The 22760-nt window shown below is 47.1% G+C and overlaps 1 protein-coding gene and 1 long non-coding RNA gene across 6 annotated transcripts in view; one reads left to right on the top strand and one right to left on the bottom strand.

Moving 5' to 3' along the window:
* The window catches only part of iqsec3b (IQ motif and Sec7 domain ArfGEF 3b), a 38342-nt gene extending 15589 nt beyond the window's left edge, over positions 1–22753 (bottom strand). For 2 of the 5 annotated variants that reach the window (XM_034288090.1, XM_034288091.1), the window contains exons 1-7: positions 22068–22753; positions 11584–11658; positions 6207–6336; positions 4049–4399; positions 3176–3912; positions 1714–1875; positions 1032–1154 (exon numbers count right to left, since the gene is read on the bottom strand). In XM_034288090.1, coding sequence (XP_034143981.1) covers positions 1032–1154; positions 1714–1875; positions 3176–3912; positions 4049–4399; positions 6207–6336; positions 11584–11658; positions 22068–22576 — 2087 coding nt within the window. In that variant the 5' untranslated portion in view covers positions 22577–22753. Of the gene's footprint in view, positions 1–1031; positions 1155–1713; positions 1876–3175; positions 3913–4048; positions 4400–6206; positions 6337–10957; positions 11031–11583; positions 11659–15652; positions 15764–22067 lie in introns of those variants that run through there. The other 3 variants (XM_034288094.1, XM_034288092.1, XM_034288093.1) reach the window with 3 other exon arrangements.
* On the top strand, positions 1090–2167 carry LOC114829511. Its single transcript, XR_004574771.1, has 3 exons — positions 1090–1174; positions 1719–1906; positions 2112–2167. It is a non-coding gene; the product is annotated as an uncharacterized LOC114829511 (long non-coding RNA).
* Positions 22754–22760: the final 7 nt, after the last annotated feature.

Here is a 22760-nt window from a genome sequence, read left to right as displayed (position 1 = left end):
TTGGGTCAGTTCTCCTTCCCCACTATGTTCTCCTTCTCTACTATAAATCGTTGTTGATATGAGGAATGCATTTTCTGAATTTTCCCAGTTTCCTCCCGTTTTAAACTTTAGGAGGACATGAGGTCCTGGTCCACACCTGCGGAGTACCTGGTTTGTGGGGCCCGTTGCTGTCCCTGTCCTTGTCCATCTGGTAATACTTCTGACCTAGTCTAAATTTAAATACACTCTGAATTTAGTCCACATGCATTTATAAATTATTCCAATTGGACTCTTAATATCTCACCCGGCACAGCCAGAAGAGGACTGGTCACCCCTCTGAGCCTGGGTCCTCTCTAGGTTTCTTCCTAAATTTCGGCCTTCTTAGTGAGTTTTTCCTAGCCACTGAAATTCAACACTACTGTTGTTTGCTACTTGGGGTTTAAGCCCGGGTGTTTTTGTAAAAGCACTTTGTGACAATTGCTGTTGAAAAAAGGGCTTTATAAATACATTTGATTGATTGATTGATGTTGTGGGTTCACAGCAACAGCTTCCAAATGCGAATGCCACACCTGGAATCAACTCCAGACCATTTACCTGCTTAATTGATAAAGAAATCATGAAAGAACAGTCCACACTTGTCCATAATACAGCTTTTGAGTCAATTGTCCGATTACTTTTGGTCCCTTGAAAAAGTGGGGGCTACATATCAAAGAGCATATCAAAGAATGCTTCCTCCAATTTGGATGTGAATACCCTCAAATTAAAGCTGGAAGACTGCACTTTAAGCCCATTTTCATTATTTTATTTATTTCCTGGAACTAACTGTATCTGTTTGGAATTAATCACAAATGTTGATGTGTCCATGGGATTTAGCTCATCACGGATATTTAGCACACACCAATTGAGATGGTTGTTTAGTAGTCAGGTCAGGTGGGCTGCTAGGCTGGAACATAATGTTTCTGGCACTTTGGAACCACAAGTGCCGGCCTCTGGAGTAACCCTGATTGGCTGATTAGTCAGAGAATCTGAAGTGATTAGTGAAAGATTCTGACCTGAAAGCTTCAATGAGCCTCTCCACCTTCTGCGCTTCTCCCTGGACTCTGATGTGAGCCTGGAACTTCCTCAGAGCCTCATCCAGTTCCATTCCTGAGAAGTCCATCTCATCCACCACACAGCTAGAAACGGAGCATGACAGGTTAGTCTGCTATGTCTCTCTCATCTCACAGTTGACGTCATTGTTTTATGTGTGTGTGTGTGTGTGTGAGAGAGAGAGAAAGGTTGAGAGAATGTACAACTGCTCTTGGCATTTTTGCCCTTTTTTGTCATAGTTCCATCACAGAAGCACTGACCTGGAACACACGTACAAACACACAAATATACTCACACACAACAAATGCATATAGAAAAATTCAGCCCAAAGGATAATGTCAAAGAAACCTGTTTGAGACTGACAGACTGAGAGATAGAGATAGAGGGGGAGTAGAGAGAAGAGAAGGTGGAAGAGGGGAGGAGAGGGGGAGGAGAGAGGAGAGAAGAAAGAGTAGAGGGAGAGAGAAAACATTTTGCTGAGTGCAGTGACCTATTTTCCTCTAAGCAAAACACTCTCTCCCTTTCTCTGTGTCTCTCTATAGTGTGAGAGTATACATCAGTGTGTGTGTGTGCATGTATGTGTAAAATGTACTGCCTTATGCATGAATTTAAGTACATATGTTTGGTTTGCGTTTCTGTACTCACTCCAGGACGTCTCTGTTGAAGAGCAACTTGCTGTTCCCAAGGAACTCTCCAATCATCTGTCGGCTTAGGCCCTTCCTCTGTAACAGGAAGTGGGCCACACCCATGGGCGTGTCTGGGACGAAACCACGCGTGATCAGAAAATGGATGCCTCGCTCTGGATTCCTACGGCAGACAAAGACAGAACCATATCAGTGTATGTTTAGTAAGTTTAGTTTTTTTGTGCAGGTGGGTGGGTATTTATGTGGTTATAGGACCATAAAGTAACAGCTCTATCATGATGCACATTAGCTAATTTACATTAACTACAGGCTGCAGGCCAACCGTGTATACTACTATAAATAGAGATCAACGCTCTCTCTGTCTCTCTTTTTACTCCCACTTTTCCCTATGTCCATCAGAGGTGGAGACACAGGGTTGGGACAAGGAGGCCAATGAAGTGTGTCAAAGAGCGGGGTTTGGGAAGGTAAAACAGTCAGCGGGACAAGTTCAGTTAATCAATAACACTCATAGGACTAACAAATAGTCTTTCACCAATCCTACAATGTCAGAATCACACCATTAATTAAAAGAAGGTCGGCTCGATAAATCTTTAAAGCTGCTTTCAAAGTTGTTCAATATTCAGTGAGTATACGTGTTTACATTTCCGGCATTTCGCAGCCAGTCTTATACAGTGACTTGCAGTAAATTACAGTATATTTTTCTGTTTGTACTGGTCATCTGTGGGAATCAAGACCACCAGCCACCATTGCAACTGCCATTCTCTACTGACTGAGCTACATAGGGCCCCACTTAAAGACCCTTACAGGCCAGTGCAGTAGCACTGATTTTCAAATGTAATGCTTTTATTAATTCTGAGAGTTAAAATTCTGATGAAGGGAGGGATCTATGTCTTTTGCATCATTTTCAAAGCGTTTTGACAAGGAGACAAGGAGAGAGGAGGCAAGGATCAAAGGCACCTTGAGCATTTCAAGTCTCAAAAAAGAGGGAATTACATTAAATAGAAAATAGAAAACACACAAAAAAGTCAACACAGTGATTAATTCCATAATGATTTAAGAATGTAATTACAAAAGCTACATGGGAGATTAACATGTATGGTGAGTATTGTGAAAAGGGGACAAATACCAAAATAGGTCATGTATGTTCTTTAATGGAAATATAATATTTAAATAATACTCAAAAAGTGTTCCATTTATAGGTACAGAATACTCATCCTAGTATATAAGGTCGAGATTTTCTCTGATAACATTTTCTAAATATTTTTTTCAATTGATTAAGGACAGATACACACCACACTTTTTAAAATACAATGTGCACATAGTTTAAGACAATTATTTATGCAATTTGTGAGACAATTTGTTCATTTCCCACTTCCAAAAAACCACCCTGCTCCATTGTATGAATGATTCTGTGATTCAGTCCTGTGTCAGAGGACGTATTCATGATGCGTGCGTGTACTTACACGTTGAAGAGGTTGAGTCCGATGCGGTACAGTCGTTTGCGGTGTGTGTCAGTGGAGAGTGTGGGGGATGGGCAGGAGGCAGGGTCCTGGCAGTGGTCTCTGGGTACAGAGAGGACCAGGGCCTGGTTCCTGGCTGTCTGGGAGTCTGGCTGGGGCTGGGGGTGGTGTGCCTGGGGATAGGTGGAGTATTGGGGGTACTGGGGATATGACGGGTGACCACTGTATTGGTTGGACTGTGCTGACATGGAGGTTGAGGTGGATCCAAGTCTCTCCAAGCCACTATGACCTCCCTGGTCTCCCCCCTGCCCTGTCACAGTGGACCCCCTCCTCGACCCTCCGTCCACCAACAACTCCTCACTGGGAGGGGGGGCAGGGAACTCCTCCTCACCCCCAAGCTGGGAGGTTGTTGATTGCCTCCTCACTTCTCCACCTTCTCCTCCCCCTCTGTCCATTGAGGTCTGTCTGCTCCCTCCTCCGGGGGCCCCTGCATTGCCGTGGGTGGCGGTGGTAGTGGAGGTGGTGGTGGTGGAGACGGTGTAGTTGTTGGTGTCAATGTGAACGGTGACATCTCTGAAGGCCATGAGCAGGGAGCTGGCACTGCGAGGCATACAGGCACTCTGAGCAGCCGCCCGAAATGCCCCAGGGTCCATCAGCAGCCCCCCAGCCCCTCCCTCAACCCCCTCCGACAGACTCCACCCACGCAGGGCCTCATCTATCGAATGGGCCAGAGAGCGCACCTGGAAAGTCAGATAAGAATACTAGACAAGGACCTCCTGTAAGATGTATTATGACGCTACGCTAGGCTTCGCTTCACGTGGCAGAGAACTGTATGATCACAATATGCTGGGCTAAAGTGCTACACGCAAAACCAACCTGCTCTGAGAAGCAGTCTTCCAGCTGTGTGAGCGAAGGGCCGGGGGCCGGGATGGTGGATGTCGACGGGGGCAAGGAGGTGGAACGTGAGGGGGGTGGTGGGGGTGTTTTGGGGCGTATGGGGGGCCCCCCGGTCTCTAACAGGAAGCTGTGCCGCTGGGTGAGGTTCTGGCCTCGGTTGGGGTTGGGCCGACGCAGGGAGATGCGGCGTGGCAACTTGCTCTCTGACAGAGAGTTCCTGATCTTCTGGAAGTTCTTACTGAGCTGGTACTGACGGAACGCTGTCTGAATGCGACACGCAGCACGTCGCGACACCAAGTGACCCCCGTACCGCTGCTCCAACTCCTCTATCTACGGTCAGACAGGGAGAGGGGATGAGAAGATGAGAGATGAGGGGATATTTTGGACACAGAATAACGGTACAAGCTGCTAGTGGTTCAAGTTTCTGTTTCTCCAAATGTAAAAGCTAAGCAGGACACCTACAACAGTCCAACACCTCCTCACCAGACTACAACCTCACTCCTCTTCTAAAACAGTCCAACACCTCCTCACCAGACTACAACCTCACTCCTCTTCTAAAACAGTCCAACACCTCCTCACCAGACTACAACCTCACTCCTCTCCTAAAACAGTCCAACACCTCCTCACCAGACTACAACCTCACTCCTCTCCTAAAACAGTCCAACACCCCCTCACCAGACTACAACCCCACTCCTCTCCTAAAACAGTCCAACACCTCCTCACCAGACTACAACCCCTCTCCTCTCCTAAAACAGTCCAACACCTCCTCACCAGACTACAACCCCACTCCTCTCCTAAAACAGTCCAACACCTCCTCACCAGACTACAACCTCACTCCTCTCCTAAAACAGTCCAACACCTCCTCACCAGACTACAACCCCACTCCTCTCCTAAAACAGTCCAACACCTCCTCACCAGACTACAACCTCACTCCTCTCCTAAAGCAGTCCAACACCCCCTCAAAAGACTACAACCTCACTCCTCTCCTAAAACAGTCCAACACCTCACCAGACTACAACCTCACTCCTCTCCTAAAACAGTCCAACACCTCCTCACCAGACTACAACCTCACTCCTCTCCTAAAACAGTCCAACACCTCCTCACCAGACTACAACCTCACTCCTCTCCTAAAACAGTCCAACACCTCCTCACCAGACTACAACCTCACTCCTCTCCTAAAACAGTCCAACACCCCCTCACCAGACTACAACCCCACTCCTCTCCTAAAACAGTCCAACACCCCCTCACCAGACTACAACCCCACTCCTCTCCTAAAACAGTCCAACACCTCCTCACCAGACTACAACCTCACTCCTCTCCTAAAACAGTCCAACACCTCCTCACCAGACTACAACCCCACTCCTCTCCTAAAACAGTCCAACACCTCCTCACCAGACTACAACCTCACTCCTCTCCTAAAGCAGTCCAACACCCCCTCAAAAGACTACAACCTCACTCCTCTCCTAAAACAGTCCAACACCTCACCAGACTACAACCTCACTCCTCTCCTAAAACAGTCCAACACCTCCTCACCAGACTACAACCTCACTCCTCTCCTAAAACAGTCCAACACCTCCTCACCAGACTACAACCTCACTCCTCTCCTAAAACAGTCCAACACCTCCTCACCAGACTACAACCTCACTCCTCTCCTAAAACAGTCCAACACCCCCTCACCAGACTACAATCCCACTCAGACAGAGACACCAGAAACACAACATAAACAGAAGACATTTGAAGACATTCTGTTTCAACTCTGTTTCTTCCCTTGAGGCGCAGATAGAGAGGGGGAGTCAGATAGAGAGGGGGAGTGGGAAGGAGATGCAGAAAACTGAGGGAGAAAAATAGGACAGGGAGAAAGACAGAGACACACACACACACACACACAAGGTCCATTTCGCCCTTCTCTGTGCAAGATAAAGACATCTCCTGTAGCCAGCAGCAGTTATTAGCTGTTACCATGACAACCCATCATCCCTCATGTTCCTGTCGCCCTGGAGATAGAAAGGCTGCCGTTTTTTCGACTTCTCTTCTCTCTCATCAACAGAGACACAAAGATCTCAGAGTATGTATTACTGACCATTTAATACAGTGTAACACAACAAAAACCCACATGTATCCAGCAAAACATACACACCTGTTTGGTCTTGTTCTCCAGGGCAAGTTCGTAATCGCTGGGTCCCTCTCTCCGTGCCATGCCCCCTGATCTCTCTCCTTCCTGTATGCTGGAGGAAGTCCCACCTTCGAGACTCAGAAGCTGCCCATCACTATGGAAACAAAAACACTTACCTTTAACCCCTGGGATGACATTTGTATCTAAGTGTTTGTCTATGTGTGTGTGCGTGAGTGTGTGTGTGTGTGTATGGGGGGGGTGCGTGCTCCCTACTTGGTAAGTCTACCAGTTCTTATATAAGACAGCTTCAACAACACAGCTAGGGTGTAAAAGCAAAGACTACTCATGTTTAAATAATGACTACATCACTAATGTTCCTCTCTGGCTTTACTATTCCGCTAACACTGCCTGACACACAATGTGGCTGTGTGTGATCCAAGTTTAGGTGTGTGTGTGTGTATGTGTTCAGATCTGTGACAGAATTTGCAGAGCACCATAAGATATTTGTCCAGGTCATTTAAACGTTGAAGGATGACCTATTTTGCACTCTAGAAAGGAAAAACCCTGCCTCACCAGGGGATCAATCCAACAGACTGCAGAGGGAGGCAGCAGATACCCCAGTCAACCCCCGCTGATGGCCAGTCCAAGAGACTGCAGAGGGAGGCAGCAGATACCCCAGTCAACCCCCGCTGATGGCCAGTCCAACAGACTGCAGAGGGAGGCAGCAGATACTCCAGTCAACCCCCGCTGATGGCCAGTCCAACAGACTGCAGAGGGAGGCAGCAGATACCCCAGTCAACCCCCGCTGATGGCCAGTCCAACAGACTGCAGAGGGAGGCAGCAGATACCCCAGTCAACCCCCGCTGATGGCCAGTCCAACAGACTGCAGAGGGAGGCAGCAGATACCCCAGTCAACCCCCGCTGATGGCCAGTCCAACAGACTGCAGAGGGAGGCAGCAGATACCCCAGTCAACGCCCGCTGATGGCCAGTCCAACAGACTGCAGAGGGAGGCAGCAGATACCCCAGTCAACGCCCGCTGATGGCCAGTCCAACAGACTGCAGAGGGAGGCAGTAGGTTACCCCAGTCAACCCCCGCTGATGGCCAGTCCAACAGACTGCAGAGGGAGGCAGCAGGTTACCCCAGTCAACCCCCGCTGATGGCCAGTCCAACAGACTGCAGTGGTCTGCTTGATATAAAACAGCCCTTCAAATAACCAGTTTATGTCTGTTAACCATCAAGGTGTCTGTGTTTCACCTTGTCACATGACTGAATGCAGTAAAATATTTGTTAATAAATAAACATCTGTCCTTAGCGTCACAGGAAGTTGTTTGACAGGAAGTTGTTTTTAATATGTGATTGTGTGTTTGCGCATGCTGAGGTCTGTCTCTTATTAAGACATCCATTAAAAACCCTGCCAGAACGGCATCAGAATACAGCAAGTACATCTGAAAGACCTTCGAAGCCGGAGATGGAGATAGACACAGAAAGTAATGGCTCTTTAATGATACTGCTGCTTTACACACCTACGCACGAACCCACGCACACACACACACACACACACATACAGACAAACTGGTTTCTCTGCATCCTCTACAGAAATTAACATCTGTTATCTCACATCACTCAGGCCCACACAGAGACCTAAAGCCTGCGGATATGCACATACACCTTGACAAGCATATACCTTTGCAAACACATGTAAACACACACCAACATACAAATTCTCCATAACATGGCAAGGCCGTGTATAGCTGGAGGTGGCATGAATAGTAAATCTACACTACCTCTAGCTATCTTTAAATGTTCTAGATCTCGGTCACTATTCTACAACACTACCTGTACGTATCTGTAAATGTTCTGGATTTCTCAATCTTTGGTCTACACCACAATCTCTACCCATCTTTAATGGTTCTAGATCTCTCTACCTGGACTCAGGTCGCAAAGATGCAATTGCCACATTATGTGCAATTCACAAAAGCTGCCCGTTCGGCCCTTGATTTAGCTCGAAGTGACGAGTGAACAACTGCTAACTTACAGGGTTGATATTATCCCTGTAAGTCTATCAATCTATCTCTAAATATTCTGTATTTCTTTTTTCTACATTATCTTTTTGTTCTGCATATCTCATTCCAGAGTCTACAATAGTACTTCAACCTATTTGTAATGACTTTGGATCTCTCTGTCTCTAGTTTACAGCACTATCTATAAGGTCAACATTGTCTGCAAAAATGCTCTAAACAGTGGGTGAATAATGCGTGAAGAAGACAAACCGCAAATTGCCTAGTGGTCAGAGTATCTAACCAGTAGCCATAAACTTGCTAGATCGACTCCCAAACCAGTGAGATTTCCCAATTTGTTCTCAAGCAACAGTTACCCCTAATAGCTCCTGTAGGTTGCGCTGGATAAGACCGTCTGCTAAATGACTAAAAGCGTGAATAATACTGAGTGAAAACAGTGTAAATAAGACAGGGCTAATCATAGATACTGAGTAAAGACTAAAGGAATACAGTGTAAACGATTGTCCACTGCAATATCTGCTGTCTAATCTGACATACAGGTCACGTTCAAACAATAACAAACACACTCACACTTTATACAGTCACATTAAATATGTGAGATTTACTTATAAGGGTTGTCATGGTAATGTGCGTCATTGCTGTGTTGCTATGGCAGCTTACATGTAAGCACACAGTATGGGTGTATACCTGTGTCTTTTCATGTGGATATGTCTGTGTGTGTGTGTATGTGTGTGTGGGGAGGGGGTGGTGTTTAGATCTCCTCCAGAGACGTTGTTAAGGAAGACATGTTCTCTCTCACACTTAACTTTTTGTAAAGTCCTGGACAAGAAGCAAAAGACACAAAAGCTGCAGTGCTCTAACAGAATCTCAATTAATTGCTAAGTGAATTACCTATTTAGAGGTGGCTTGATGTAGTGTAGTGATGTAGTATTATTAGGCTCTGTGAAACATATGGTTATAATTGCTGAGGGCCACAGCACAGGGAAAACATTTTCAGGTGGTGTAACTTTTTTAGTAGCATCCACATCTACCTCAGGAAGAGTGTTCCTAATCACATTCACACCTACCTCCGGAAGAGTGTTCCTAATCACATCCACACCTACCTCCGGAAGAGTGTTCCTAATCACATCCACACCTACCTCCGGAAGAGTGTTCCTAATCACATCCACACCTACCTCTGGAAGAGTGTTCCTAATCACATCCACACCTACCTCCAGAATAGTGTTCCTAATCACATCCACACCTACCTCCAGAATAGTGTTCCTAATCACATCCACACCTACCTCCGGAAGAGTGTTCCTAATCACATCCACACCTACCTCCGGAAGAGTGTTCCTAATCACATCCACACCTACCTCCGGAAGAGTGTTCCTAATCACATCCACACCTACCTTTCATTGTAGTATACATTCTTTGGTCATCCAGGTTCTCCTGTATATACCAGGTTGTTTTTCCATTGCTGAGTTAACCAGTGCTTTTATTTCATCCAATATAGATGAAAATACCCTCATCTTGAAGGTGACAGTATGTACTCTAACTTCAAAGTCATTGTATCATTAATAATCTAAAGTGTTGAAATACAGTGGTCAGGATAATATGTGGTTACTGTCCAAATACATTTGGAGCTCACTGTAAATTAAGAACAAAGCAACTAGCAAAGAACTGCTTGTGTCAGCCATCATGAGTAGCCTGGTGCTTTGGAAAATATGTTTTAGATATGATTTATTAGAAACAATAATATTAATAAAACATACTCCTGTAAACATTGAAGATAATAAAGAAGACATACATAGAATGAGGACATACTTTAGATTAAGGACAACATGCAACAGACAAGGCCCAGGAATGGAACCACATAGCTATGCTGGCTGTAATTTGCAATGTAATTAAGCTGCCAAGAGGTTACCATATGTTTTCAAATTTAAGATAATTTGTGACTCAGGGTGTATGGGCTTCTTTCTAAATGTAGGGTATTTGCCAATTTGCTGAGCCATAATTATTTGAGAGGGGGAGGTGTAATCTGTACCCCTAGGTGTCCTACCATCCAGAAACCATAAAAATAACGGGAGGCCAATTTCAAACGTGTCGGAATGCGTGTACGTGTGTGTGAGATGAGGTTCAGGTTTATGGGATAGGAACAATAGGGAATCGTTTTTCTAGTCCCCACAAGAACAGATGTGAAGACGTGTGGTCGGTGTCTGTGCGTTCAAGTACAGCTATACTTCAGGGGAGCAATACTTCCTGCAAGTATAGCAAAATAAGGAAGATATGACCTTGTTGGTTGTAAGGAAAATGCTATTCAATACAATTTTATATTAAATGTTACAATTAGGATCAGAATGATGTTTAGAGTTCAGTTGTAGGTGTTGGGTTAAGGGTTAGTAGGATAGGGATGTCAGAGGACTGTCGTGACTTCAATACAACTAGCCCCTGATTCAATATTTCACGCTCCATAATACAATATACAGTAGCTTGAGTAACATCTGACAAGACTTTGAACGCCATCTACTCTTTAAAACAGAATGTATGCTCTTGAATCAGAGCCTACCTTAACCTGCCTGCCCCCCCAAACATCCCAGCCCGAAATGAGTAAGAGTCTGTTGTATACCAATAGCACCCACCTTCAGTGTAAAGCTGACTCTATAATTAGTTTGTTTGGCATACTTGACACACCCTGGGATGTTTCCAATCCTGCCTTTTCTCATCTATCAGCTTGTTGCTAAAAAAAACCCTCAATAAATTAGATGTTATTTACCACCTTTCCATTCACTTTGTCGCCAGCTCCCCCTTCAACACTCCTCTTGCTACATACTCATCGCAGGAATCAATGGCAGAGGTTGACAGGGACAGGAATCCTTTGGGTCTTTTGGGTCTTGTGGGTCCTGGGATTTTGTCAGGAACCGGAGTGAAATTAGTCAAGTTAACTAAAGGATGGGACAGGATCCACAATCCACACCACTGTTACATCAAATAATTATCCTGGTGGAAGCTTTAGGTTGAGTCAGTCCCTGGTAGCACTTTCACATAACACATCAACCTGAGTACGACCTGACCAAGCTACAGGCTTTCACATAACACATCAACCTGAGTACGACCTGACCAAGCTACAGGCTTTCACATAACACAGACAGAGATGATGACACTGGTCTAGTACATGGCTTGAGCACACAGATACACACACACACACAAACAGACTGAATGAAGCTCCACAGAGACACAGAACCATAGATCAACCTGCTGAGAGAAGGAGTACGAAGGAGAGGGAGAGCAAAAAGACAGGGGGACAGACAGAAAGAAAACAGCGATAGACGGTGAAGGAACTAATAGAAAGAGTAGGAAGAAAAAAAGAAAACGGAGATAAAGCAGGGATTTCAAGGTTACCTGGACGAGCCGGTGAGATCAGCGTCCGTAGCCTCCGGAGCAGGACAACAGAACTGGTGTAGTACAGTCTGATTCCTGTACATGGACACAGACACAGAGCAGAGAAGGCAGGAAGGCAGAGGTGAGAGGGCAGAAAGGCAGAGGTGAGAGGGCAGAAAGGCAGAGGTGAGAGGGCAGAAAGGCAGAGGTGAGAGGGCAGAAAGGCAGAGGTGAGAGGGCAGAAAGGCAGAGGTGAGAAGGCAGAAAAGGAAAAGTGTAGGTTTTTCTTTTAATCTTAGAACCAAACCCTTTGCACACACTTAAACAGACACACACACACTTTACAAACAACATAATCAGATTCCCCTCCAAGAACTGCCACCTTAACGTGGTGGAGGGGTTTGAGTACCCGAGTGACCCTAGGAGCTATGTTGTCTGGGGCTATATGCCCCTGGTAGGGTCTCCCAAGGCAAACAGGTCTTAGGCGACGGGTCAGACTAAGAGCGGTTCAAAACCCCTTAATGAAGAATAACATTTTGAGTACCGTGACGTCGCCCGGTATGGCGCAGCCGGGGCCCCACCCCGGAGCCAGGCCCGGGGTTGGGGCTCGAATGCGAGCGCCTGGTGGCCGGGCCTTCCCCCATGGGGCCCGGCCGGGCTCAGCCCGAACGGGTGACGTGGGGCCGCCCTCCCGTGGGCTCACCACCCACAGGAGGGACCATAAGGGGCCGGTGCAAAGAGGATCGGGCGGCAGTCGAAGGCAGGGGCCTAGACAACCCGATCTCTGGACACAGAAACTGGCTCTAGGGACGTGGAATGTCACCTCGCTGGCGGGGAAGGAGCCTGAGTTAGTGCGTGAGGTTGAGAGGTTCCGATTAGAGGTAGTCGGGATCACCTCTACGCACGGCTTGGGCTCTGGAACCACACTCCTTGAGAGAGGATGGACTCTTCACCACTCTGGAGTTGCCCATGGTGAGAGGCGGCGGGCTGGTGTGGGTTTGCTCATAGCTCCCCAGCTCTGCCGCCATGTGTTGGAGTTTACCCCGGTGAACGAGAGGGTCGTTTCCCTGCGCCTACGGGTCGGGGATAGGTCTCTCACTGTTGTTTGTGCCTACGGGCCGAACCGCAGTGCAGAGTACCCGACCTTCTTGGAGTCTCTGGGAGGGGTGCTGGAAAGTGCTCCGACTGGGGACTCTATTGTTCTACTGGGGGACTTCAACGCCCACGTGGGCAACGACAGTGACACCTGGAGGGGCGTGATTGGGAGGAACGGCCCCCCTGATCTGAACCCGAGTGGTGTTCAGTTATTGGACTTCTGTGCTAGTCACAGTTTGTCCATAACGAACACCATGTTCAAGCATAAGGGTGTCCATCAGTGCACGTGGCACCAGGACACCCTAGGCCGCAGGTCGATGATCGACTTTGTTGTCGTCTCATCTGACCTGCGGCCGTATGTCTTGGACACTCGGGTGAAGAGAGGGGCGGAGCTGTCAACTGATCACCACCTGGTGGTGAGTTGGATCCGATGGCGGGGGAGGAAGCTGGACAGACTCGGCAGGCCCAAGCGTACTGTAAGGGTCTGCTGGGAACGTCTGGCCGAGTCTCCTGTCAGAGAGATCTTTAACTCCCACCTCCGGCAGAGCTTCGACTGGATCCCGAGGGAGGTTGGAGATATTGAGTCCGAGTGGACCATGTTCTCCACCGCCATTGTCGAAGCGGCCGCTCGGAGCTGTGGCCGTAAGGTCTCCGGTGCCTGTCGAGGCGGCAATCCCCGAACCCGGTGGTGGACACCGGAAGTAAGGGATGCCGTCAAGCTGAAGAAGGAGTCCTATCAGGCCTGGTTGGCTTGTGGGACTCCTGAGGCAGCTGACGGGTACCGACAGGCCAAGCGGGCTGCAGCCCGGGTGGTTGTGGAGGCAAAAACTCGGGCCTGGGAGGAGTTCGGTGAGGCCATGGAGAAGGACTATCGGCTGGCCTCGAAGAGATTCTGGCAAACCATCCGGCGCCTCAGGAGAGGGAAACAGTGCCCTACCAACGCTGTTTACAGTAGAGGTGGGCAGCTGTTGACCTCAACTGAGGATGTCGTCGGGCGGTGGAAGGAGTACTTCGAGGATCTCCTCAATCCCGCTGACATGTCTTCCATTGAGGAAGCAGAGGATGAGGGCTCAGTGGTGGACTCGTCCATCACCCGGGCTGAAGTCACAGAGGTGGTCAAGAAACTCCTCGGTGGCAAGGCACCGGGGGTGGATGAGATCCGCCCTGAGTACCTCAAGTCTCTGGATGTTGTGGGGCTGTCTTGGTTGACACGCCTGTGCAACATCGCGTGGCGGTCGGGGACAGTGCCTCTGGGATGGCAGACCGGGGTGGTGGTCCCTCTTTTTAAGAAGGGGGACCGGAGGGTGTGTTCCAACTATAGGGGGATCACACTTCTCAGCCTCCCCGGGAAAGTCTATGCCAGGGTTCTGGAGAGGAGAATACGGCCGATAGTAGAACCTCGGATTCAGGAGGAACAGTGTGGTTTTCGTCCGGGCCGTGGAACACTGGACCAGCTCTATACCCTCTACGGGGTGTTGGAGGGTTCATGGGAGTTTGCCCAACCAATCCACATGTGTTTTGTGGATTTGGAGAAGGCATTCGACTGTGTCCCTCGCGGCATCTTGTGGAGGGTGCTTGGGGAATATGGGGTCCTGGGTCCTTTGCTAAGGGCTGTCAGGTCCCTATACAACCGAAGCAGGAGCTTGGTCCGCATTGCCGGCAGTAAGTCAGACTTGTTCCCAGTGCATGTTGGACTCCGGCAGGGCTGCCCTTTGTCACCGGTTCTGTTTGTAATTTTTATGGACAGAATTTCTAGGCGCAGCCAGGGGCCGGAGGGTGTCAGGTTTGGGGACCACACGATTTCGTCTCTGCTCTTTGCAGATGATGTTGTCGTGTTGGCCCCTTCTAACCAGGACCTTCAGCATGCACTGGGACGGTTTGCAGCCGAGTGTGAAGCGGTGGGGATGAAAATCAGTACCTCCAAATCCGAGGCCATGGTCCTCAGTCGGAAAAGGGTGGCTTGCCCACTTCAGGTTGGTGGAGAGTGCCTGCCTCAAGTGGAGGAGTTTAAGTATCTAGGGGTCTTGTTCACGAGTGAGGGAAGGATGGAACGGGAGATTGACAGACGGATCGGTGCAGCTTCTGCAGTAATGCAGTCGATGTATCGGTCTGTCGTGGTGAAGAAAGAGCTGAGCCGCAAGGCGAAGCTCTCGATTTACCAGTCAATCTACGTTCCTACTCTCACCTATGGTCATGAGCTTTGGGTCATGACCGAAAGGACAAGATCCCGGATACAGGCGGCCGAAATGAGTTTTCTCCGCAGGGTGGCTGGGCGATCCCTTAGAGATAGGGTGAGAAGCTCGGTCACCCGGGAGGAGCTCAGAGTAGAGCCGTTGCTCCTCCACATCGAGAGGGGTCAGCTGAGGTGGCTTGGGCATCTTTTTCGGATGCCTCCGGAACGCCTTCCTGGGAAGGTGTTCCGGTCCCATCCCACCGGGAGGAGACCCCGGGGAAGACCTAGGACACGCTGGAGGGACTATGTCTCCCGGCTGGCCTGGGAACGCCTCGGTGTCCCCCCGGAAGAGCTAGAGGAAGTGTCTGGGGAGAGGGAAGTCTGGGCATCCCTGCTTAGACTGCTGCCCCCGCGACCCGGCCCCGGATAAGCGGTAGAAGATGGATGGATGGATAATCAGATTTCATGTCTCTTGTTTTAATAAGAGTTAACAAATACAGATGGTTACTTTCTCTTTAGGCCTCTCTCTCTCTTTCTCTAGCTCTTTATCGCATCTCTATCCCTGTCTCAAACAAGCTCACAATTTATCAGGTCTCTCAACATTAGACTAAGGTAATAGATTTGTAATAATATATTTTATTTTTACCCATTATTTTACCAGGTAAATTGACTGAGAACACATACATGAACAGCAACAACCTGGGGGCATTTAGGAACAACAACAACTGGAGAGCTTTTAACGGCCTTGCTTATGGGTAACACACTAAGATTCAGTCTAGCAACGTTTCTGTTACTGATCTGATGCACTAAGCACTAGGTTACCTGCCACTTAAATGCCTGGAAGTCAGGACACAGCTGTCTCAATGTTGAGTGTCTGCTGGCAGGCCTTTTCTGTAAACTGGCTTATGCTTTTCCCCAGATCAGACTAATGAAATTACCTGCTTTGAGGAACAGAGGCTACATTGTCACCACATCAAAACATTTGTCAAAATGTGTAAGTACTCAAAACCCTGCAACTCTAAAAGAATGTGAAGGGGTTTTGGTGCATGTTGAAGGCAGAATAAAATAACACAGAAAATGTTGCAGAGGTTCTCTCAGAACCAATGATTAAGAAATGTAAAAAAAAAATTTTTAATGTACAGACAGATTACAAACAGGATGCGACAGGGATCCTCTTTTTTTTGGCAAACGATTTACACTCAAAATAAGAGTGTATGGAGGTGGAGAGAGTCTGTAACCATAACTGTACAAATAAAAAAATAAAAGCTTACAAAAAGAACAATTACACTTAATGGATAGTGCAAAAGCAATGTAGTTTTGTTTATCAGATGACCTGATAAACAAAAGATCTACAAGGCCTTTCACCGAGAGGTTTTGGAAAAATACAAAACATTTTCGCCTAGTAAATATGCTACAAAAAGGCGTTAATTAAAACGCTAGTATGCATCGTTTGTCCATGAATAAGTTATGGAAGAACCGAGAGGAGTTTATGGGGGGAAAAAAGTAATCTTTTCCATGTGAATAGGCTACAAAAACAGCACGTCTTTGCGGATCTCTCCCGGCAGTTCTAGTGTGGCTAACAAGTTGATTTTAACGCCAGTGCATAGGTTTTAGCACATGCATCGTTTGTCTATAGGATTTTTGGATCCACTTGTTTACAACTTCAGTTTCGCATAGCGAATACGATATTATCATATGTGTATTATTAACATGATATCAATATTTCCTTATTTAAATATCACGGTTATCGTCAGTACCGGTATATTTCGCGACACCCCTACACTGAACAACTCAGCCGTACTGTCAAAGGAAAACTCAGGTGCTTCCACCTCTCCCCTGAACCTCTTCTGTCCCAGAGCCCTTCGATCTCATGGAGTGGTTCTCCAGACTCCCTTTGATTTGCCTTGCTGGCAACGGTTGTGTTTTCCGTTTCTTACTGTGGGTTCTAGTACTAGCTGGTTCAGTGTTGGCTAGTTAGACTCTGGCTGGTTCCTGCTCTGCCAACGCTGGTGGTTTCTGGGTGATTTATCTGACTGTCATTGAATCTCTAAATCACAAACATGCACCTGCTGCCTCCTGGCTCCTTTGTGTTCCTCCTGGTTGCACTCTGCCCTGGTTTGCTGTGGTTTCCACTGCAGTTTGTTCTTGAACAATAACTACTCACCCCTAGATCTCCTCCACCTGAATAATAACTACTCCAGTACCCGAACTGTCTGCACCTACAGTCTCGTCATTTGAACACATCCAGCTCCATTTAAATGTAAATTTGTGTCTTTTTCAAATGAACTTATAATCATTATTGAATGCATATACACTGCTCAAAAAAATTAAGGGAACACATAATCATCACAGTGTAACACTAAATCAATTAAACTTCAGGGATATTAATCTGTCCAATTAGGAAGCATACAGTAAGCAATTATTAATCAACGTCACCTGTTTGGGTGCAAATGAAAGGGACAACCACCAAAAAGGGAATTTCATTGCAAGTGGTGGCCAAAGACAATTGCTCTCTCCTTATCCTTCCTGACGGATTCTTCTCTAGTTTTGTGTTTTGCTAGTGCCCTTGTCACTACTGGTAGCATGAGGCGGTACCTGCAGCCCATTCAGGTTGCACAGGCAGTCCAGCTCCTCAAGGATGGCACATCCATACATGCCATCGCAAGAAGGTTTGCAGTATCTCCCTGTACAGTCTCAAAAGCATGGAGGAGATACCAGGAGATGGGCCATTTCACAAGGATGGCTGGACAGATCCGTAAAAGGGCATCAACCCAGCAGCAGGACCAGTATCTGCTCCTTTGTGCGAGAAGGAAAAAGAGGAGCACTGCCAGAGCCCTACAAAATGACCTCCAGGGTTACAGGCGTGCAATGTTTCTGACCAAACTGTCAGAACAGACACCATGAGGGTGGCATGAGGGCCTGACATCCTCTAGCGGAGAGTTGGCAGGTCCGCCATTGTTACCCTGCTCTTCACAGATGAGAGCAAGTTCACACTGAGCACATGTGACATATGTAAAAGAGTCTTCAGATGCTGTAGTGAATGTTATGCTGCCTGCAACATCATCCAGCATGACCGGTTTGGCGGTGGGTCAGTGATGGTCTGGGGAGGCATATCATTGGAGGGTTGCACAGAACTCCACGTGCTAGCCAATGGTATCCTGACTGCTGTTATGTACCTGGATGAAATCCTCAGACCCATTGTCAGACCTTACGCTGGTGCACTGGGCCATGGGTTCCTCCTGGTGCAGGACAATGCCTGGCCTCCTGGTGCCAGAGTGTGTAGGGAGTTCCTGGATGACGAAGGTATTGATGCCATTGACAGGCCCTCACATTCCCCGGCCCTCACATTCCCCAGACCTGAATCCAATTGAGAACCTCTGGAACGTTAAGTATCAGTGCATCCGACGCTGCCAAGTAGCGCCACAGAATTTCCAGGAGCTCCCTGATGCCCTGATCCAGGTCTGGGAGGAGATGCTCCATGACACCATCCGCTGTCTCCTCAGGATCATGTCCAGACGATGTCAAGGGTGCATGCAAGCACTTGAGGGCCATACACACTACCGAGTCACATTACGCGTTGCCGTGATGAAATTCACACAACTTGGAACACCCTGTGATTTCAATTGTTTACTTCGATTTTTGGTGTGAGCTCGAATCCAGACATCAGTTGGTTGGTGATTTTGGTTTCCATTGTTTTCAACTAATTACATAATGTAGAGTCAAGATTTTGATCTTTAATATATTTCATTCATCAAGACCCGATGTGGGAGTTACGTGTTCCCTTAATTTTTTGGAGCAGTGTAATCAATAGCCGTTCTAAAAGTTCTACATCATTTAATTATTTTGTTACAGGGGAAGAGAAGGGGGAAGATGCTAGGGATGATTAGGTAGCTATGATGGTACAGTATGAAGGTGTAAGTTTGACCATGACACTGGGTTTAACATCTCTGCTGGTATCATCAGAAGCATGGGATCCTTAGAGACCATGGAGAGTGAAGTCACCAGTTTAATATCCCATCTGAAAAGCACCTGCCTTATGACCACTATCCATGTGTAAAATAATAATTCCTTCCTGAACTGGCTGTACTACTCACCGCGGCTTCCCCAATCCAACTTTACGATGCAACCTGCTCTACTCTGCCCTTTGACCAGCCCCCAACTCACATGATGAACTAGCTGCTCTGTCTCCCTCAACTCTCTGACTCCCCTCTAAACCAGTCTCCTCACCCTCCCCCTGGTGCCTGAGAAGGGAGTCTGGGATTACTGGGCTTACTGTGCACACTGAAACCTACAAACTCAAACTGTCCCACTACAGTGATGCCCTCAAGGCTGTCAGGTCAGCTTACTTCCCCAACATCGCCAACGGCTCAAACAACCTGAACTCACAGATTCTGTTCTCCACTGTCAGCAAACCACTTCTCTACTATTTTTACTGCACTCTGCTCCAAGGTCTATATGATCAAAATAAACTCATCACTGACTGATTCATGTCACTGTCCCTTCCCCCCATCAACTTCCCAACCCACCTCCTTGAAACCTGGCTGTCTTTATATCTCAAAACACATGATTTCTTCCGAGGTGACAACCTGCTCTTTAGATTCCTTCCCCATATAAGTCATCACATCCTCCTTGGTCTCTGTCCATATATCACACAGATGGTCAACCTCTCCGTGGTCCGTTCAACTACAAAACAGTAACTCCAATTTTCAATAGGCCTTGACTGGACGTCATCATCCTAAACATCTTTCTCTCCGTCTGAAACCCATAAGACACTAATGGTTCAAAAGTCTGCAGCCCAAATTCTTAATTACACTTGGAAGCACATCACCACATCACCACTGTCCATTGAGAACTTCACCTATTCCGTCTCCTAATGCACTGTCACTACACTCCCACGTGAGTCTCGAAGAAAGTACATAATTCCGCTTTCTGTCGGATCATCTACAAATGGAGAAAATTCCAGACCTCTGGCAATCTGCATAGGACCGATCGTCACACCAAATTAATTCCAAGAGCTGTTCGAAAGATCCTCATAGGAGTCTCTAAGATCTACAGGGTAACATCAAGGGATCTACAGGACACTCTTGTCACAATCAGTGTTGAATTGAATCAGTTAAGTGTCAGAAAGAGACTGCACAAACTTGGCCGTTTCAGGCCAAGAAGGAAACAAAATATTAAGTCATGACTGATGTTATCCAGACAACACCTATGTAAAGACCAAAACTACTGGAACAATGCACTCTGGACAGATGGGTCAAAGGTAGAGATGCTTGCCTGCAATGCCAGACATGTTTGGAAAAAACAAAACCCTGCATTTGAACAGAAGAACCTCATACCAACCATAAAGCATGAGGCGGTGGCATTATGGTTTGAAGCTGCTTTGTTGCCCCAGTGCCAACTTTCCATCACTGAGTGAATCATGAATTCCATATTGAACTAGAGAATTCTTGTGGAAAATGTGAGGCCATCTGTCAACAAGCTGAACTGAACTTGGAACTTGCAAAAACACACTAGCGAAGCTACAACGTAATGGTTCAAAAGAACAAATGGGGGGTTATGGAATGGTTAAGTGAAAAACCCAGACCTCAGTCCTATTGGAATGGTTTAGAAAGACTTGAATATGGTGGTGCATGCAAGATAGCCCTGAAATATGACAGTTGAAGCAGTACTGTAAAGAAGACTGGGTAGACATACCTCCCAGTTGATTTACCTCCCAGTTGATTTACGAGACAGTTTCAGTCAAAGGGGGCAACACCATCTATTTAAGCTGGAGGTGTATTCATCTTTTCTGCACTATAAAATTGCATTTCTGTTGATTTATGGAATTATGAATAAATTATTGAAAAAGTAATCTTTCAGTGTAATTTGTTAAATTATGCTACCTTTGTCTGTCAATAGCGCTGAAGTGAAGATTACACATCTGAATATGTTAAAAAAGACAACTTTCCAGGGGGTGTACTTACCTTATTCCCTTACTCTAAAATGTAAGGATTTTTTTATGAGGAAGGATGACCATATATGTAAATGTAATGATTTAGTAAAGTCAGTGGTGGTCTGGTTGTGATCTCACTGCACTTTCTTCACTCTCGGGATGATGTCTTTCCTCCAGCAAGGTTACGGTTGTGACTCTTTCTTGTTTGTGACAGATCACAGGTTCTACATTACAAAGCACTTTAACATTGTAGGAAGAGTTCAAGCCCAGATTAGACATTTAGCTCCAGTAATGGTGGAGGTCTCTGTATGTCAGTGATGGCCGTAGCAAGGTCACCTCTGTTCGCACAGCACACACACAGACACACAACCATTACATCTCCAAAGCAGAAAGCAGTGAATATTTTAAAACGACATGTCGCCCTCTTCCCTCTCTCACTTCCTTCTGCTCTCTCACTCTGTCTATCCCCTGGCCCTCTATTCATGCCTAGACGCTCCTACACATTATAGATGATCTAGGAGTGATCAGAGCGGACTCTCTCCCCTAACAGTAACTGATTACAGTTCGCTCCAGGGGCTAAGTGGGTCAGATACGTGTGGAGGGAGATCAGCTGGAGGGAAAAGCGGGGAGAAATAGGGGGAGAAAGGGGGAGGAACAGATTCTGTCACCAAAAGGCACATCTAGCCCTCTCATGACACCCATGTAGTGGAAAATGTAGAACTTAGGTTGTTCCTCACAGCCAAGCATTATCAGTCTCTCATCATCCCTCCTTCCTCCTCCTCGACACTCCTTCCTCTTCCCCTGCCCTCCCTTATCCATCCCTGTCTCCCTCTTCTCTGTTATTGTTCTCAGTGGGGGGTGAGTCCCAAAGAGAGTAATCAGAAGTGCTGCCAGATTTTAGTCATAATCACAACATTACACACACTGAGAGATACAATCAGATGAACACAAGGGATTTCTTCAACTGTATTCAGAACCATGGACAGGGTAGCTCCAACTACAACATATGAGCTGAGCTACATCTAAACCATAGTTCAACAAGGCAGTGTTTTTGCCATGAGTACAGCATGCATTTGAGCCATATGCAAACACACAGACACACACACACACAGTTGTTAGTTATATAATCTTCCACGTTTTGGGCCCCTCCACAAATAAGCTGCTACTGTAAATTAATCATGTCACATGATCTAACCGTTTTAAAACCCAAGATCGGCAGGCCTATGGTTTAAAGCTTGGGCCTGATCCTATGCACTCGCATTTTATTAAATGTACGTTGATAAAGGCTATAGTAAACAGACTCACTCTGATTGCCTGGCAAGAGCCAGCGACCGGCAGCGAGTGTTAGGAGTGAGGGGAGCCAGGGGAACTAATGTACGACAGCCCGGACTGGTGCTGCCGTCCTCTCCTTTGGTCTCGCCTGGTGGAGGGCTTGGTGACTGCGGCTGGGCATGGGCCGGTACCAACTGCATGGCTTCCGGATTCGCGGGCTGAGGAAGTGGCGTTTCTGGCTCAGGGTGTTCAGGCGGGGTCAGGGTGGGCACAGACCTCACGTCTTGTGGTTCTGCATGTTGGTGCTGAGGATGATGATGAATGTTCGGGTCCGGGTAATGATGGTGACGTTGTACTCCTCTTGCCTCGCGCAGATTCCTGTTCTCCCCTAGTAGCTCGTCCACGCGCCTGTCCAGTTCGTCAATGCGCAGGCGCTGTGTCTGGATGAGGCTCTGCTGGTTCTGAACTATAGTGGTCAGTTCTCTAAGGTACAGCACCGCTTGAATTGGATTCTCTAGCAGGCTAGTTCCTTGTACAGCCATGACCAGAGTGTGAGATCAATAGTAAATGAGAGAGAGAAAGAAATAGTGAGACAATTTCGAGCGTAGAGAAGTCGCTTAAATTCCTTCTTGTTAGAACGGACGGATGGGATGAGAGGTCCTCCTCTCTTTTTCCTTTTATTTCTCCATTTCCCTCTTCATTCCTCGTATCCTACTGTTCTTTTTT

The sequence above is a fragment of the Esox lucius genome, chromosome 19 (genome assembly GCF_011004845.1).
Source record: "Esox lucius isolate fEsoLuc1 chromosome 19, fEsoLuc1.pri, whole genome shotgun sequence".
Lineage (NCBI taxonomy): Eukaryota > Metazoa > Chordata > Actinopteri > Esociformes > Esocidae > Esox > Esox lucius.
The sequence above is the reverse complement of the archived record's forward strand: the minus strand, read 5'-3'. Positions and strand labels throughout refer to the sequence as shown.